The 18,183-nt window shown below is 35.5% G+C and overlaps 3 protein-coding genes across 3 annotated transcripts in view; all 3 read right to left on the minus strand.

Annotated features, from left to right (window-relative positions):
- LOC135693682 (uncharacterized) overlaps positions 1 to 2,088 on the minus strand; it is a 42,136-nt gene extending 40,048 nt beyond the window's left edge. Inside the window, exon 1 of the mRNA XM_065212223.2 lies at positions 1,812 to 2,088. Coding sequence (XP_065068295.2) covers positions 1,812 to 1,844 — 33 coding nt within the window. The 5' untranslated portion in view covers positions 1,845 to 2,088. The remainder of the gene's footprint in view (positions 1 to 1,811) is intronic.
- A 2,232-nt stretch (positions 2,089 to 4,320) lies between these two features.
- LOC135693693 (palmitoyltransferase ZDHHC12-B) lies at positions 4,321 to 12,707 on the minus strand. Its single transcript, XM_065212235.2, has 4 exons — positions 12,562 to 12,707; positions 10,126 to 10,295; positions 9,032 to 9,327; positions 4,321 to 5,872 (listed from the first exon to the last, which is right to left on the minus strand). The coding sequence occupies exons 1-4, from the start codon at positions 12,659 to 12,661 to the stop codon at positions 5,560 to 5,562; spliced, it is 879 nt and encodes a 292-aa protein (XP_065068307.2). The 5' UTR covers positions 12,662 to 12,707; the 3' UTR covers positions 4,321 to 5,559.
- LOC135693694 (deaminated glutathione amidase) overlaps positions 10,158 to 18,183 on the minus strand; it is a 47,930-nt gene continuing 39,904 nt past the window's right edge. The window contains exon 9 of the mRNA XM_089111083.1: positions 10,158 to 10,295. The gene's annotated coding sequence lies outside the window, so the exon portion shown is untranslated. The remainder of the gene's footprint in view (positions 10,296 to 18,183) is intronic.

The following is an 18,183-nucleotide window of genomic DNA, read 5'->3' on the forward strand; positions in this document are numbered from 1 at the left end:
GAATAAAACGTCAGAACAAAGATGGAAAACTTTACGCTAAAATACCCAGTTTTGGATCGAAATAGGCCAATCAGAAAGCGCGAGCACATGACTGTTGAGGTTGTCCAATCAGTGCCGCTTTCCTATTGAAAATGTTACCAACAGAGTCCTAAGGTGAAAACGAACTCATTTATGTCTACACAAAAGCGGTTGGTCATGTTTATAAAGTAGATAGATTCAAAAACTGCTAGATGGAACGATAATCAGGATTTGCCAATAATGGCAAACATGTTGCCGTTATAGTTTTCACCCAATCTGGGTTTTTCAGTAAATGCTGCTGGATAGTGGAATTCAGGGAATTTCATGTTTTGGTTGTCGTTTTTGATCTGCAAGACAGAGTACCTTGTTCTCTTTGAGGCATAGTTTTGTTTCTATTACTGGAAGGGACCTGCTGTCTTATTATATCCCCAATCTACAATTCCTACCAATTTCTTCGACTTTCCTTCCAAAAATATTCCTGTTTTCTTAAGATTGAAAGGTTTCATATTGCTACAAATGTACCTTTCAGTTAACTATCTTTTTCCAAATTGATCGAAGTTTATGCCTATCATAACAAAAACCGCCCAACAAGCAAAAAGTTAATTGCAAAAAATGCAATGACAGGAGAAATCGCTGTTACAAAAATAAACCAATTAACCCTTGTGCGTTTTCATAATTCTCTGGATAGGAAATTTTAGGGGAGCGATTCTTCCTTCATGTTCTGTTTAGGAGAGCAATTCATAGCTCGCCTCAGGTTGCGAGGGGAGCGTGGAGGCTATCGCTCGCCTCAAACGGCCAGGCCTGATTACGACAACCCAATGGGAATGGTGTCCAAGTTAGAGCCAGATTGGAATGTTTGCCTTGCCCGATGCACCTTAGCTCATGCTCACATTGCACAATCTCTTTTGCATGTGTGCTCCTTTAATGAAATTTGCAAATGATGCTTTTAATGAAATTTGAATTTGAAGACCCTCAGAGTTGCAGATCGTCTAGGTTGGCTTTTTGCTTATGTACACACTAGGCTGGTTTTTGTACACACATATGCCAAATAACAGCAGACATGTGCAGGATATTTTTATCATTTCTGGGAGTAAAATACACATGGAACAGGATGATCTAATTTATTACCATGCACAAAGTTTTCAAAGTTTGAGCAGATTTTTGTTTAGGGAAACTATTCTTATCTGGTTGGGCCCCCCTCGTTCTTATTTTTAGGAATTATGAAAAATTTTTGTCCTTGCTCTATTATTTTTATCGCCACTAATTATGTTACTAATGTTTTTCTCTGAAATTTATACCCAAATATTACATACTCTGTTTTTATGGTAATTAGAGTCCCAGCCGCACAAAATCTTTATCTGTGCTATTTGCCAATTTTCTTTTCAATCTTCAATCGTTTACTCTTAAAGGCTTTACAACCAATCTGGAGCATTAAAAAAGGAAATGTCCGATGCGCAATTTTCATGGACATAAAACAGTTCCCCCGCGCATCTTTCAAAGAAAGATTCCAATCTGGAGTTAGAGTAAAGGTCTGAGTAATCCGGGCCCGATTTTAATGCTAAACTTAATGATCAACGTAGCTTGTATGCTTGTATATTCGCTATTTCTGAACTTGATGTATCTTTTTCGCTTATTATTGTATTTAGCGGAATTTAGAACTATGAGACTGGACTGAAATGCAAAATGTATCCCTTGTCATCTTTGTGTGATAGACCAAACATTTATAGGGAGAAAAAAACAAGAACCACAAGAATTAAAAACAATGGACTAATAATAATATTTACACTACATACCTCAACATCCAATTCAAAATTCGTGTCACCCATTTTGCTATTAGTTTGTTGGCAAAAGAGATGCACCTATATATCACACTTTCCTCGTGATTTCAGGCTACTTATTTCCAAGAAGCGGGAACTTCTACTACCTCAAGTAAATGTACAGAAATCTCACAGATCTGATTCCGAGGCTACAAGCCTTGAAAATCACTGATCTCTACTAAAGACTTTTATAGAGATCAGTGTTGAAAATGCATAACCTTAACCTTAAAAGCTCTATTGAGCCCTCTCTCAGATAGGGTCTCTCTATTAAGCCCCCCTTTGGCATTTGATGTCAAACAAAGAAAACATGCGCCTTTAGTGAGTCTCTTGACGGGTGTGATGATGACAGATGGTCATGTGCATTAAATACTGCACTCCTAGAAGTCAGTCGAAATTGGTTTCGAAGATGAGGACCTTATAATTGAATAATTAAACTTTCGAAGCTGCTAGCAAGGTTTTTTAGAACATTTGTGTGACATTTTTATAGCAAAATAATGGCATGGGCATTTCTAAACATTTTTGCTGCATATTTTCAAGAAGCTCCCGTCTATGATAAGCCCCTTCTCATTTAAACCCCCCTCTTGGACTGAAAAATAAATAAGCCCCCGCGGGCTTAATAGAGCTTTTGCAGTATTTATCGTATTTTTAAAAACATCTTTCAAGTGCTTCAATAAAGACAAGGCTGTATACAATATGTGTGTCAGCAGACAACAAATACAAATTTATGACGGTTCCTAGAGAAATACAATACAAATAACTAAAAATTAATGAATAAACCTTAAGTTCCGACTGCAATCCTTTGTCCAAAATATCAGCACAGAAAGCTTTACTTCATGCTGAAATTGCGCACTCGGCATTTCTCAATGTTTTCTATATTTATGGGGATAGCAAGTAAACATTAGATAGGGAAATTAGTTCTAAATAATTTTTACGAAGTTCAACTTTAATCAATAGAGTACCATCCCACCAAACACCTTGCAAATACCAAGTTCTCAGCGCCGGTACGAATTTTATCATCAAAAGTTTTTTAAAAATAACAAAGAGTGTATAAATCAGGCTTAGCCTAGTACTGATTTATTCGAGGTTTTAATAGCATTTCATCCTTTTAAGAAATGTTCAACTTGCAGAAATACCAGCGTGTAGCGTCGGGGTTACAAGTGAAGCTATGATTCTTGAGACTTACAAAACAGACTTATATACACAGCTAAAAATCTTTCAAGACACCGATAAAAACTGGAGATTTTGTGTCAGATAGCTTGAAGCTTGTTAAAAATCTTTTTAGATGTGTAACCGTTAAAAAGATAGAAAAATGGAAAGACATTGAAGTATCATCGAGATCAAATCAAAATAAGTATTTGCCCTCGTTATTCTAAACAATTTCCTGGACTTCTACATCTGCCAAAGAATAAGGGGATAAAATGGAAAATCTACAAGTCTTCCCTACGCGCATGGCTTGTCTACAAACTTTCCAAAGTTTACAAGCTCTGGGAAGGAGAGATGCGTTGTGGGGCAGAGTTTGTTAACTTGGCAAACATTAGAAAGGGTGAGCACGGAAAGGGGACCAGAGACAATATCTTTGATACCCTGGAAGACACGTCCGTCTGTAAAAACTTGATATACCACGGACTAGCTGCATAAAGCTGACTCTGTATCTAACTTATTCGGTTTACTCTGATTAAGCCTAACAACATTGTCTTTAACCACTTCTAAATTGTTTCAGATCATCTTTGAGAAATGAGATGAATTATTTCTTTGAAGGGTAGTGTTCATTACGGAATTGTATTTTTTAACAAACGAAATGTTATCAGCGAAAAAAGAATATTTTTGTGGTGCAAGAAAGCAGACTGTTGATGAAAAGAAGAAAATAAATTAAGAAATATGACAGAGCTCTGTGAAACATCTGCTGGAGGTATAGCCATCAACTTTCACGGCATTGACTTTTCAGACAGAAAACTGCATATTCAACATCATCATCATCATCAAAAGGCCGACTCGATGGTTCTTCGTTCTCGAGTTGGATACCGGCTAGTGCCAGCGTGTCCTTCGGTGCTTCCACTCTTGATCCCACGCCTCCGCTTTCTCCTGTCCAGCGCATCTTCTTTTACCAGTCCTTTCTCCGTCATTAATTTCCCCGACACGCCCTGTGCCAGTATGTTGGTGGCCCTCCTCTACTTAGGTTTACACTCTCTAAGGAAAACTGCATATTCAAGGGCCAAAATATACATGTAATTGGTGCTCGTTCTGTGCGAATGAAATATTCTCATCACTTTGAAATATAAATAGCGAGCACTGATACAAATAATTTTTGGATTATAAATACCGAAAAAAACTTCTAGAAATATAATTAGACTGCCAGGAGACCGAGGATACAAGGCTGATGAACCAGAACTTGATTCATCGCTCTTACCTTAGCAGATTGCGAATAAGAAATTGGGAAAAAATTAATCAAGTAGAATAACATGAATATTCACAATATATGCGGTTATCGAAAGATAGTGTTTACTCTTTTTGGTAAACACGAAAAACTTTAAACAACTATACATTAATAAATATCAAACTAATAATTAGGGTGGACCACAAATACATATTTAACAACCAATCTTAAAAACTACTTCATACAATAAGCAAAGATAATTAACTTTGGTTCAACAGCTGCATAATGCAGTTTCCAAAGTATTTAAATTCAGAAGCATTTGTCAGAAATCTGAGACCACTGAAACTGCCATTTGCAACCACATTTAGGCGCACTCAGAAAAGAGCTTATGATATCTTAAATTGAATTCCAAAAATTTTCATGAATTAAATGGCTGAACAAGTGAAAAATTGATACATTGTTAAAAAAATTGGTCCTTTGCTGTCTCGTTGCTTTGGCCATACAATGCACTTTGACAATTTCCACTAATACTGTAAGAAACTTTGCTAAATAGATTTAGAAGCTAGCCAAAAAAATTATATTCCTTTTTTATCCTCTTAAATTGTGCTGGGGTCAAATAACTTTGAAAATTTTTCGAAAATATTTACTTCAAATCCCTCTAGAGAGAGAGAGTGTAGCCATGAGATAAGATACAAAAAAGAAGAAAATTTTATATTATTTAACAATGACCCAGGTGCATTCTTTCTATACATATTATTATACATTGATCCTTTAGAATCATAAATATATTTCAACCAACATATGAAGGTGACACAGGCATGATAAATTCCAAGCAGAGGAAACATTCCTCATCAAAAAGGCTAAACATCAAAATATTTATAACTACGTATTTGGTAAATTTGCATGCAGTACTTGTAGAGTAGAAATTCTTTATTACTGAGACCACCAAAATCCATCTGAAGGGAATACAACAGCTTATTTATAAATTAGTATGCCATTGTCACATACTGTCCTGGCACTAAATCTTCACATAAAAGTTATTCATGAAAGTTAAGCATCAACTTAACAGTGTTTACAGCTTCCAATTAAACATTTTTCTTATGTCATGTAGTGACTAGTTACTGTTAACAAAAACTACAGACATTCTCTACCAAAACATTGTGTAGCCTTAGACCCTATCCCTTGCAACAACATTCCAAATAAACAGCATGCCAGTAAATTTTACAATCTAAGATGTTTAATCAGATAAAAACTAATGTATCACACTTTATCTTTAGCCTAAAAAATTACTAGCTGATAAAAATAAACTAGTTGCACCTCCTACAACCGATAGACAAATTTTTACAAAAACTATCTCCAATGTATTTTTTCTTTGATTAATTTTTCCCAAGTCCTTGGCTTGCAGTAACATAAAAATACCATTGAATTTTTGAAATATCCTTGATCAAAAGGGTTTTCATCATCTGGAAAGTACTTCAGGTAGCTTATTCGAGACCTTGACATGAACTCCCATGTTGTTTGTGCAGTGAGCATCATATATGAATGACAAGCAAATAGAAGCCCAACGACAATTAGAATCAACACCACAAAAATCATCACACAGAGAAGTAACCAGTTTGCCTTTAACCACTCATTGCTGGTACTCTTTGATTTGAAGGCATTCCTGAATGTAAATAATTGTTATGAAATACTTGGAAAAGATTCACTGGCATGAAAAACAGATTTTTACCAAATTCAAGGAATATAAAATTTCATACATAGTACCATACAAATACAAGGTGACATAAAGAAAACAGGGGGTAGGAGGGACACATGCTTTCCTTCTTTTTTCCCATCATCCAGAAATTAATCTCAGCAAAACTATCAAGTTTCAATTTAAAATCCACTGATATAGAAAAGGCATGGCCAATGTTTTCTTTGTTGGAGAAAAAGTATTTTCACTCAATACTGCACAACTCTACTTTTCAAATGTTTCATAAACACAGTCATGAATACACATCAAGCAACTTTAGATGGTATAGCAAATACATAAGTCTTAAAAATGGCTTTGAAAAAACAAACATTTGAGTAAACTAAAGCTTTTCGTCTGACACTCTTCAGAGTTTCAAACGTCAGAACATAGACCGAAAACTCTGCGCTAGGAAATATATATACCCAGTTGTGGTGGAGTGCCAAAGTTCTGCTGGGTTATTCATCAGAGATATTGTTTCTAGGCCATAGACTAGGTTAAATGAATTTTGTATATTGATTGAAATTGTGGATTGAAATAGGCTAATCAGAAACACATGACTGTTGAGGTTGACCAATCCTTTTGTCTAAACCATAGCTGTTTTTTCGTGATAAAGTAGATAGATACCAAAACTGCCAGATGGAACAATGATCAGTCTTTACCAATAACCCAATGTCATCATTATAGTTTTTGCACAATCTGGGTTTTCCAGTAAATGCTGCCTGATAGCAGAATCACAGGTTTTAGTTGTACTTTCATATCTGCAAGATTGAGCTGGGTGTTCTGTTTGGGAATGAGTTTGGTTTTAAATACTAGACGGAACATGTTGTTTTATTCTATCCTCCAATCTTTAGGTAATGCGTCCTACGTAGCCAGAATCACACTGGCACCTAAATTCATAAGTAACGGAACTCTTTTGAGTGGTAGGAACACAGTCCTTTTGAATGGATGGAAGGGCCTTTTTCGTTCTGTAAACAATACGTTGATTCACTGTAAAGAAACAATTTGTAATGGCCTGTTATATTTAACTTTCAAAATGCAGGGAACTTTTACCGATCCAGGGTAGTTTTAAATGGACTGGGCACATTTTGGGACCAGATTTTATGTCAGCCGAGAAATTTGCTATCTTCTCTTTAATGTAAACTGAAATGAAGTTCTCTAGAAAAATCTTTTTTAGTTGTTCAAGTTTGGAGTCAAGTTTAGACTTGGAACAAATCATCAGTGCCCTATGTGTAAGCATTATAATGAGGCTGATTTTTCTTTGTTTTGGGCAAAACGAACTCCATCGAGTGTATAACCCTGAAAATGTGGGTTTACGGTATAAACTGGAGAGAAATCTAGTGCCAGACTTTTCAACCAAAACATCTAGAAATGGCAAGTTTTTTCTTCCTTTTCAAATATAAACTGTAGGGCTGGGTGAAGGCCATTAAGGCATTTTAGGAAAGTATCACACTCAGCCTCTGTTTTGAAAATTGTATTATATGTCATTCACATATATCGGAAATAGACACCTGGCTTTCAAATAGACACCTGGTTGCAGACAAACAAACGCTCTTCATGAAAGCCGACAAAGATATTGGCCAAGGCACACCCAGAGGGCTACCCATAGTGACACCATCCTTTTGTTGGTACATTTCATTGTTAAAACTGAATTCAACTGAAAGTATTGCAGTTTCCATCAGTTCAATGAATAATTCCTCTGGGAATGGTGGGCTATTAAGCTTGCTCTGGTACAAAGCATCGGCGCGTATATTTAGATGTCTCACTCAAAGGAACATTTCTGAAAAGACTGCCAAAGTCAAAAGAACACATGAAAGATGTTTGTTTTTATGTTCAAGTTTTGCATGAACTAAGCGAACCTTAAAAGAAACCTTAAAATAATATTTTTGAAGAACAGGGTCCAAAACTTCAGAAAGCCACTTAGCCAACTCATGTTGTGCTGAGCCAATCATAGACAAGATGGGTCTAAGTGGAACATTTGGCTTCTGTATTTTAGGGAGGCCATACATTTGTGGACATTGTAAACCTGTGGGTCTTATCCTACCATAAACTTCGTTGGTCAACACTTTTGAGTTGACCAGCCATTTCATCCAGTTTTTCGAACTTTACCTTGTCGAGGAGAATATTCTCCATTTTTGGATGTAGTCCTTTTTGTTCAAAATAATCACTGCTGACTCTTTATCAAGCTTTGTGATAAAGATGTCATTATTAGAACGTAGAGATTTTAATGCTTGAAAATGCTCTCTATGCAAAAGAAAATCTGTGTGGTCAATGGGAGAGCCGCTGTAAGTGTATGCCAAATCACTTAGTCGAGCTCATAATTCGTTAAAGTCCAATTAGCAGAAATATCATGCCTGGCAAGCTGAGCATGTAAAATTTTGAATTCAGCGAAAAGTTCTTCAAAGAGAACAGCCACCTTTGTCTTGCAGATCTAAAAGTGCAACTAAAACCTGTGATTCTCCTATCAGGAAGCATTTACTGGAAAACCCAGATAAGCACAAAAAACCCTATTGTGGAAACAAAAGGAGTTCATTTTCACCTTGGGGGCTCCATTGGTAACATTCTCAATAGGCAAGCGGCACTGATAGGTCAACCTCAACAGTCAAGTGCTTCCGTTTCTGATTGGCCTACTTTGATCCACAACTGGGAACATATATTTCCTAGCGTAGAGTTTTTGGTCTATGTTCTGACATTTTAATATCTGAAGAGTGTCAGAGGAAAAGCTTTAGTTCATTCAAATGTTTGCTTTTTTCAAAACCGTTTTCAAATTTTGTACCACCAAAAGATTGTTTACATAAGTTTTTGTATTAACATATCATTGCTTTGTTTTTTATTTTATTTAGACAAAATTTGTGCCACTTTCTCAACAGCTCTTATTTTTCTAAATAGACACTGGGTTTTGGTACAAATAAGGCAGCTTAATATTACCTCAAAATACTTTTTACCTCAGCTATAAAAGAGTCCTTTAATCATCAAAATAATTAAAAAACCTAAACAACCTTTTCCTATAAAATAAAACAGAATCCACACAAGCAAAATTTAACGATCGTAATATCAAGAATGAAGAATAAAACTTGTAAATGATTTTCATACCACACTATGTTAATGACCCAGCAAACAACTGCTGTTTCAAGAAGCAAAAATGCCCAGAAAAAGCGATGATTCTTTTCTCCAATGCAAGTTGCCAACCAAGGACAATGGTGGTCATACTTGCGTATGCAATGGCCGCATTCTTCACAGTGCTTTGATCGAAGAGGTTGCAAAATTTCACAGTAACCACAGTGTCGTAATTTCAATGCATTTCCTTCTGCCAACATCATTCTGGTTGTCTCTGTTTCTTCATCTTTTTCATCATTGGAGTCTACACTTTGAGCAGCACTGGCTATTTCCTGCAGTTTCAAAAAACATAAAAATGTAATATTCAATCAATTCTCGAAAAAAATGCAACAAATCTTTATATATATAATTAACAAGTGAATAATTTAGGTCTATTCAGAACTATATCTTTGAGTAATAGATTTGAAAGTTAATAATCAAGATCATTGAATCTATGATTTGTTGTTTTGATAGATTTTCAGACAAAAATTGAATCTTGAATTTGATGAATAGCCAAGGAATAGAGTTCCAAAATAAATGTAAACTGAAAAACCATTTCTAAATTTATCTTAATGTGCAAAATCAGTCTACAAATTGGTTGAGACATGATCACATGACCTTGGGGCCTTTCTACATCAAATTGCTCATCAAATTTAGCCTTCACTTGAAGTCTTTGAACAAGGGTTGAACAACAAATATTCATTTGGAAAACTCAACCCTCTCACATGCAATATATTTTTTAACAGATTACCTTTAACAAAATATATTTTAAACAGATATAACTGATTTGAATTCCAAGTTCCTTTAGAATGTAGCACTTTGGAACTCTATTGAATCGAACCTGGTCATGAATGTCTTTTGATCACACCAAGGAACCTTGATTCACACCTACTGCTCATTGGAGTGCAATTAATCACATGCATATGACTTTCATACCTGAGCAAAGCCTAACAAATGGCATAGTTTGATGAATACACAGTCAAACACTCAGGACGAATTTCTTTAAGCTGAATGACAAAATTTGATAATCATTATACAAAAGACTTGTAGAATCAATTCTATATAGAATGCAGAAAAATCATAATTCTTACCTTGCCCTGACATATCAATCCATCTTCAATATTGACATTACTTGACTTAGTGCTGACATAGCCTGGATCAATTAAACTGGCCAAGAAATAGCAAATCGTGGCAGCTGACAGCAAGGAAAGGAAGCAGGCTGCATATACCGGCTTATCACTTTCGACTGACTTTCTCAAATCTGCAACATAAATGAATAAAAGATAATAAACAAATCAAATCATTTCCCAGCATTTTGAAATGTGTTAAAGTGAGCCTCAGGGGATCTAGGAGCAATTGGACTGCCAAGCCCTCAACAGACTGAATGTTGCTTAATATGTAAGATTTCTAACAGTATCCATAGAAATGCAAATCTAAAAATTTATGAGTCTAACAGCTAAACCAAGAGACTTGTTTAATCAAACATGTTTAATCAGCAAATATGTTTAATATGGTTTAATGCTAAGCATGGAATCTATATATATCAAATGGTTTCTCCCAATTAAGGTTCTTTTCCCTTCTAAATTCTTTAAGCATTTTACATTTCTCAAAGGAGTGCCAAACTCGAAGGCAAATCATTAGGCTTTTGAAACCATACTGGAGGTACTTTTCTAGCTTTCATAAAACAACAAATATCAAATTTATTTTAACTTTCCATGCAACCAGTTACGGTAATCATGTTTGAGCCCTTAATCTATGTTTCTAATGGAAGTACCTGGATTTCAAACCCCAGATATCCTATTGAGTCTGTCTCCTTTTTGGAATTTGAGCATGAGCCCTCCAAAATGATTCTTATCAATTACCTATCATTTATCATTTGAGCTGCTATTCTGGCATGACAAGGCTGGTGGAACTATCTATTACTGATAATCAGAAAATTTACCTGTTTTTAGATGTGGGACTTTTCAATCAAGAGAGTTTCCAAATGTTAGAGTTAATTTGTGCCACTAATTGATAATTTTGTAATCAATTTTGGAAATAATACAACCTTTCTCTTTTAACCTACCTAATAAAAAGCATTCTATTTTATTGTCAATGTAAAATTAACATAGAGATGATCATTTCAATATCAGAAAAACTTACTCTATAAAACCAGGGATAACTGTGTTCAAGAAAACTTTGGTTATAGACATGCTTTTGCAAGCCCCCTTCTGTTGCAGAACTCACTAAAGTTAAGGTTAACAAATTCAATACATCATATATTTAATCTTGAAAATAAATTTACAAGATTTCAAATCACAATATGACCATCCTTTCACAATATTTTGGCATGAAACTATGATTTTGTATTATTAAGAAAAATTATGATGCAATTTTAACTGTGCACTTCCAATTGTTTTCCCTGATGTGGAATCAGAGCCAAAAATTTAAATAATTTTGTGATAAGCTTTGTTCATCTTAAAGACATAAGCCAATAAATGTTCCTGTCCACAACTGTTTGGATCAGTTGTTAACAGACGGTACTGTTGACAGGGTAGATCCATGTTGTTTCTCACAACTATTATTCATGTGAAAAATTTTCAGCAAAACTTTGTGAACTATTTTTAGTCTTGAAGCCTGATAGTTGTCCCTTCCAAGATAGATTTGTTTAGTTGAAATAGGAGCCCTATGACAAACAATCCACTTGGTGTTTTTCCTCATTAGTTAATAGCATCTGAGTGTCATGCAGATACAGATAGAACTATTATTAACTCCATTTCAATTTGTTAAAGACTTTTGATTTTCAGTAGTTGCAGCTCTGCCTCCAGTTCAAAGCTATTATACTTGAAACTGAACGGCAATAGCTGTGAATGAGAACAATAAGTTTGTAGACAAGGATACCGGAGCCAATAAAGGGCAAGGGGGCAGAAATTTAGAAAGGGCATCTTCAGTGGCTATGTTACGTGTGCCGTAAGGTTACCCTTCTATCCGCTCTTGGCATCGTGGAAAAAGAAATTATTCCATTCTTTTATTTCCTTTGAATTTTAACTCTGGGAGAGAGTAAAAACATATGACAATAGCAATAGGTTACAGTAATTAGCAGTGGGAGGCCTACGAAAATTTTACAGAAGTAACTGTCAAGGTAATAATGCTTGATTTTTCATTAATTCTAACATTTGTTTTGTAATCATGTATTATCTTTCAGTAAAAAAGAATGATAAAAGCATAAGAGCCGTTGGGAATTGTGGTTAACGTTAAATCTTTAAATAAAAAATGACTGTACCTATTTAAAATTGTCATTTTCTCAAAAAAGGCAGATTTGCCCCCTCTGCCCCTCCTGATGAAAGGCAAGGGGGCACTGCCCTTTCATGCCCCCCGCTCCGGCGTCCCTGTTTGTAGATCCCAATCCTATACATCATGAAATATCAAAGTGTATAAGCTAGGCAAAACTGAATGAAAGTGCCTAAGGGCCTAAGCTTTTATGCCAACGATCCTCAATTCCAACGTCAGTAGGTGCCTTAGTGATAACATTATTTGCGAAAAGTTACCTGTCTCTTTAATGAAAACCACTGTTACAACCCCCGATGTCAGCAAGACATGAAAAGCCCTTGCAAGCCACTTCTCCCACCATTTTGATTTGAACGCCATTACTACTTCAGTACAGTCCTGTAGGAGACGACGACAAGTTTCCCGGATGTTGCTACGTCACACCTATCTTAGGGCTGTGCATAGCGCATCCTCGTAAGGCTTTTTGCGAACAACTTTTTGGTGGTACGACTTTTTATTTCTTTGAACTTATCTATAATATTTCAGGTATTCTTGGGAAATGTGAAGGTAACAGAGAAATCATCGTTCTGAGTTTCCACCATGCCTTCATTTCTATTCTCTTAACTATGACCAGTAGCGGCGCCACGGGGGGGACTGGGGGGACACGTCCCCCCAGTTCTCAGGAGAATCGATTTTGTAGTTCGTCTAAATTCGATTAGAAAATGTTGGGGGAGGGGCAATATTTTGACACCGTACTTTTTGTGATGTATTTTCAAACTGCCAATTTTCAAACAAAAGTTAGTCATAGGCGTTCCCTTCGGATAAAATTGGCGTTTTCTGGTGGTAAAAGGGCATTTCTGGTTGTTAAAAGGGCGTGGCTTAAATTTTTTTGGTTTGTCCCCCCCCCCCCAGGGCTTAGTGGCTGACGCCGCCATTGACTATGACTGTATCACCAGTGGGGGACTGGCCCACCGGCCCAATTTAGGAATGTGCGGCCTTAAGATGTCCCATTACGAATAATGAATATCCTTGATTACATCAAAGCTGAGGTTGAATAAACGTCATAGCATGTGGTTATAAAATGAATTGGGTCGAAGCTAAAAGAGAATGTCTTTTAAGAGAGAGATTTTTTAATATGATGGAATTTTCTGAAATTTTTGATTTTTCATAGACCCAGGTTCAGTTAATCTGCCCGGCATTAATTGTAGGGTTCACTTAAATTTTTGCCAGTTAGCAAAAAAGTAAGGAGTGATTCAGTAACAAACTCGGCGTTAACTTTTTCTTTGACTCAAACCATAGCATTAAGATAATGCGATGCGAATGATACTTTAACGGGGGTTGCTGCATCGTCTTAAAGATTCGTTTACCGAATAATCTAGTTTTTGCTTGCGCTGGACTGTTTAGTACAAAACACGAACGGGTAAGGTATTGCCTCATGGAATGATAAAATGGCAGAATTTGCCAAATTGCACAAAATGGACGAATAAACTCCGAATCGCAAGTGGTTCTCAGAAGGAAGGCAAAGTTGATGCAAAAAGGGGACAGGACTGATCACTAGTTTCTTTGAAAGCAAATTAAAGAAATGCATCTTCTGGTAGCATTTGATTGAAACGGTCTTCAAAATTATAAACCTGAAAGTTTTGCGAAAAATATAGTTTGTAAGCACGTATTAAGTCTAAAACAGAGACAGCAAACCAATTTAGCGAATGATTACAAAAAAATTAAAGGGAACCTTCTTGCTATGATTTAGCTGTAATATCATGATTAAGATATCAAATTTTTGTATATAATAATATTTCGCTTTGGCGGGGAAGACCACAAATGCATCTACACTATTTACAGCATCAATAAGGAAGAACTTTCTTTTTAGAAATAATAACAAAGCTGTGGATATTTTAACAGCTAATAATCAGTGCTACTAAAAAATTTCATGCAATACTGTTGTTCAGGGGACTTCGAAAGTATTTATAGTTTATAGTTTACAGTAATTACCACCCAAGCCTGAAGGCTCAAGCTTTATCAAGAAATAAGTTTTCTTATTTGATTTTTGAAGTAAAAAATGCGAGTTTCAGGCTGTATGTATTGAAATAGAACCACAGACCGGCCTTGGAGTCTTCATTAACACTATAATGCGACTCAGTTACATCTTGTGTTCTGTCACTTAAAAACAATCTAAGAATAATCTTGGGCTAAAGATAAAAAATCAAGAATGTTGAGGCTAAAAAGGAAATTGGGCATTCTTATGAAAAAGTGTGTTTACGTACTCAGTAAGAAATATTTTAAAAATGTCTTTTCTATCTATACATGTCAAACTTGCGTTACATAATCATTGGCTGTATCCAAGAACAAACGATGAGGGAAGGGGCCGAGCCCTACTTTTTTCGAAAATTTCAACAAGAGAGGCTGCGCCCCCTAGGCCCCCACCACTTCTGGTTTAATTCATATCATATGACTGTTAATCCATTTAAATTCCGATCATTTATTATCGGGAAAAAATATAATCATATCAAAGAATTTCAGCTAAAAATAATTTTAAAAAAAACACAAATATGCATAAAGTCTTCTTGAAAAAAATCTCGATTAAAAACACTAAAAACTGTAGTCACATATTGAAAAAAATTGTCAAAAGCTGCTTTGCAGCTCAATACCATAAGAAGATTAGCTCGATTCATTGCTAGAAAAGAGTGACAGGCTTTTGTCAACTCATTCATACTTTGTCACTATTGGCAACTCATTCATACTTTGTCACTTCAACTACTGTCCTCCCATCTGGTTATTTTGTAGTAATGCAAGCCAAAAGAAACTTGGAAAAATCGAAGAAAGAGCCCTTCGTGCAACACTCCCGATTATCATTCGTCATATTGTAACCTCCTAACAAAAGCTAATCTACTATCATTCATATTCGTTCCATCCAGGTGTTGGCACTTGGAATAGACAAAATTTTACACAAATTGGATCCAGCCTTTATGAGAGACTATATACTTCCAAAATCCACCAGCTAAAATCTTCCAAAAAATGACTTTGTTTTCGTTCCTAACGTCAAAACCTTCAAAAAAGGAATGATCTTAAAAAACAGAAGGGTATAAGTACATAGTAAACTGGGAGGATGGAATCATAGAGAGACAAATTAGAGAATTGGAAATCTCGGAAAGGAAAACGAATGGTCAAGATGGCAACAGAAGTGAGGATGACGCTATGTGGAAGGATAGCTGTAAGATCACAAAATTACAACTTGATGCCGGACAGGAATGACAGAAAGGCAAATGATGAGACTGGAATAAGTACATGGAAAGATACTAAAAAGACTGTAGTACCTACCACAGATGTAGCCTGATAACCAGCCCATTATTCTATGCTGGGAATGACACTATACTGGGAATGATTTGGATGTGGACAATGGAATAGATAATAGAAGACCAAAGATTGTTGCTGTACCAGAATAAAATGAAATTAGCAATAAAAGACCAAAGAAATACAGAAATGGTACAAAGAATATGGAAGAAAGATGGGGAGGGGAATGTAAAATGTGGACAAGTTGAGAAAACAATCTTTTGGTGGTACAAAACCTGAAAATGGCTTTGAAAAAAGCAAACATTTAGTAAACTAAAGCTTTTCGTCTGACACTCTTCAGAGTTCAAAACGTCAGAACATAGACCGAAAACTCTACGCTAGGAAATATATATACCCAGTTGTGGATCGAAATAGGCCTATGTTCTTAGCGTAGAGTTTTCGGTCTATGTTCTGACGTTTTAAACTCTGAAGAGTGTCAGACGAAAAGTTTTAGTTTACTAAATGTTTGCTTTTTTCAAAGCCATTTTCAAATTGAGAAAAGCTGAATGGAAAAAGGTAAGAAGAATATTTAAAAGAGAATAGGAAAGAGTACAAAGAGAGAGAGAGGACAATGAGAATGATGAGAAATCAAAGCGGACAAAGGCTTGAAAGCAAAATTTACATCCAGGAAAAGGGATCCAAGAAACAAGAAAAAGAAGGGAAATGAAACGAAAAAAAAATAGGCACGCATTGTGTACATGGAAAAAAGGAGACGACCGAGCATGTGATCAAATGCGAGAGTGCTGAAATGGAAAGAGGTATTGGGAAAAATGGTTGGAAGAAACGAGAAAATTAGAATAGTAAGAGAAACGAAACAGTTGTTAAGAGCAAAAACGGAAGAATATACAAGAAAAAAGATGATACAATCGATTATAGAGAAAAAATAACAGTCTAGCATTTCTTTGAAGCGCTTTGTGTTTCCTTTAAAATCAGAGTCTAGTTATCAGCTAATTAATGACATAATACCCTGGTCCCTGGGTACCAGAACCACATAATTTTTAGCGTATAGATGAGACGAGAGACTATTTTACAACTATCAACATTGACCAACTCAAAACTGTTCAAGATCAGGTTATTAATCAAAATAAGAACAATGTTTGTCAACGATTTGTATAAATAACAACAGTAAGAATTTTTCCACGCAATAGTTATGTCTTAATTGTAATGTCTTAATCAATTAGAAAAATAAGAAAATAACATTGAAAAATACATGCGCTGCGAACTGAGACCTATAAGTGGAGTTACTAGAAATTCGATTACCTTCATGTGAGGAATATATGGCAGAGAAATAGAAAAAAAGGTGAATACAGGGAATAATTTGCAAAGTTTTACGGTAATCCTTGAGTCGCGAGACATTCAACACCAACTGCTACATCACATTCTATTATCTCACTTTCTATTCAGCCATACCCCAGTTCCCCAGAACACTTATATTTTTACACACTTTAGAATGTGTATTGTAATAGGTAGGCTCCCCATTGGATTCTATTGTTTTGTGTTTTGTTTGTATTGTTTTTTGGCTCAATTCTACGGGTTTGGCGGCTTAGACCCTGTTTAAAACCTCCCTCTTTTATTTTTTTTTAATTGTTCAGCCACATGGACATAAGTGTCGTTTAAAGTCCCTTTGAGACGTTCAACAGCTGCTGCTTCAGTTACAATTAGACCTTCTTGTCACACTCACAGTGCCCTCCAGATGGTCTGTGCATACAATCCATTCGAGTGAGTGTTTCTAGTGGAGCTTCGAAGCAGAACGACGAACTAATTCATCATGGAAGAACGTAAGACATTCCAAGATAATGCAGAGGAAAAAGGTACGACCTTTCAGCTTCACGTTTTCTTACAAATATTATCCTTCTATTCAACTCTATCCAACGACTTATTTGACCCTTCTAGTCACACCATCTAAGCAACGTTGTGGCAAACGTTTACTTGTGATTTTCTGGGATCATATCTTGAAAATATTAAAAACTGCCGAAGAAAAAAGCTTGTTTATATTTGTTTACTTATTCTCACATATTTGTGAAAGTTCATGTATGAATCAAATCTAAACGATGGATAAAACATTTTATATCAATGTTTTCATTCAAAGCAAAATTTTATATCATTTTTATAGCTTTAAAATGGCAAGTATTTTAAGACATAGTTAAGTTTTTCTTCGAGTATAAAGTGGAAAAATAATAATCGAAATTCTAAGCTAGGAAATATGTATACGTTGTTGCGGAGGGAAATCACTTCAAATGACTTTATGTTATTTGTAAATGCTACTGAACGAAAATGAAACTGAATTTGAATTTTGATACGCACAGGTGTACCCTGGGTACCAAACTCATTCCTTTATAGAGAGATAGCTTTCTCTCTTTTTTATAGAGCGAGTCTGCTAACCAGGATAGCAAGGGCTAATTCATCTGAGAAAGGCAATGTATAGATGGAATGGAAAACCTGTTTACACTTAGTAAACAGCTTTTCAGCGGAAAAAATTTCGGACAGTTAACTTCGGCGCGTATTTTGTAAATTTCGAACAAATAAACTTTCAAAAAATGTTGCTCAATCTTTTAGATGCTTGAAGCAAAACC

The sequence above is a fragment of the Rhopilema esculentum genome, chromosome 11 (assembly GCF_057945365.1).
Source record: "Rhopilema esculentum isolate cy_ngs chromosome 11, ASM5794536v1, whole genome shotgun sequence".
Classification (NCBI taxonomy): domain Eukaryota; kingdom Metazoa; phylum Cnidaria; class Scyphozoa; order Rhizostomeae; family Rhizostomatidae; genus Rhopilema; species Rhopilema esculentum.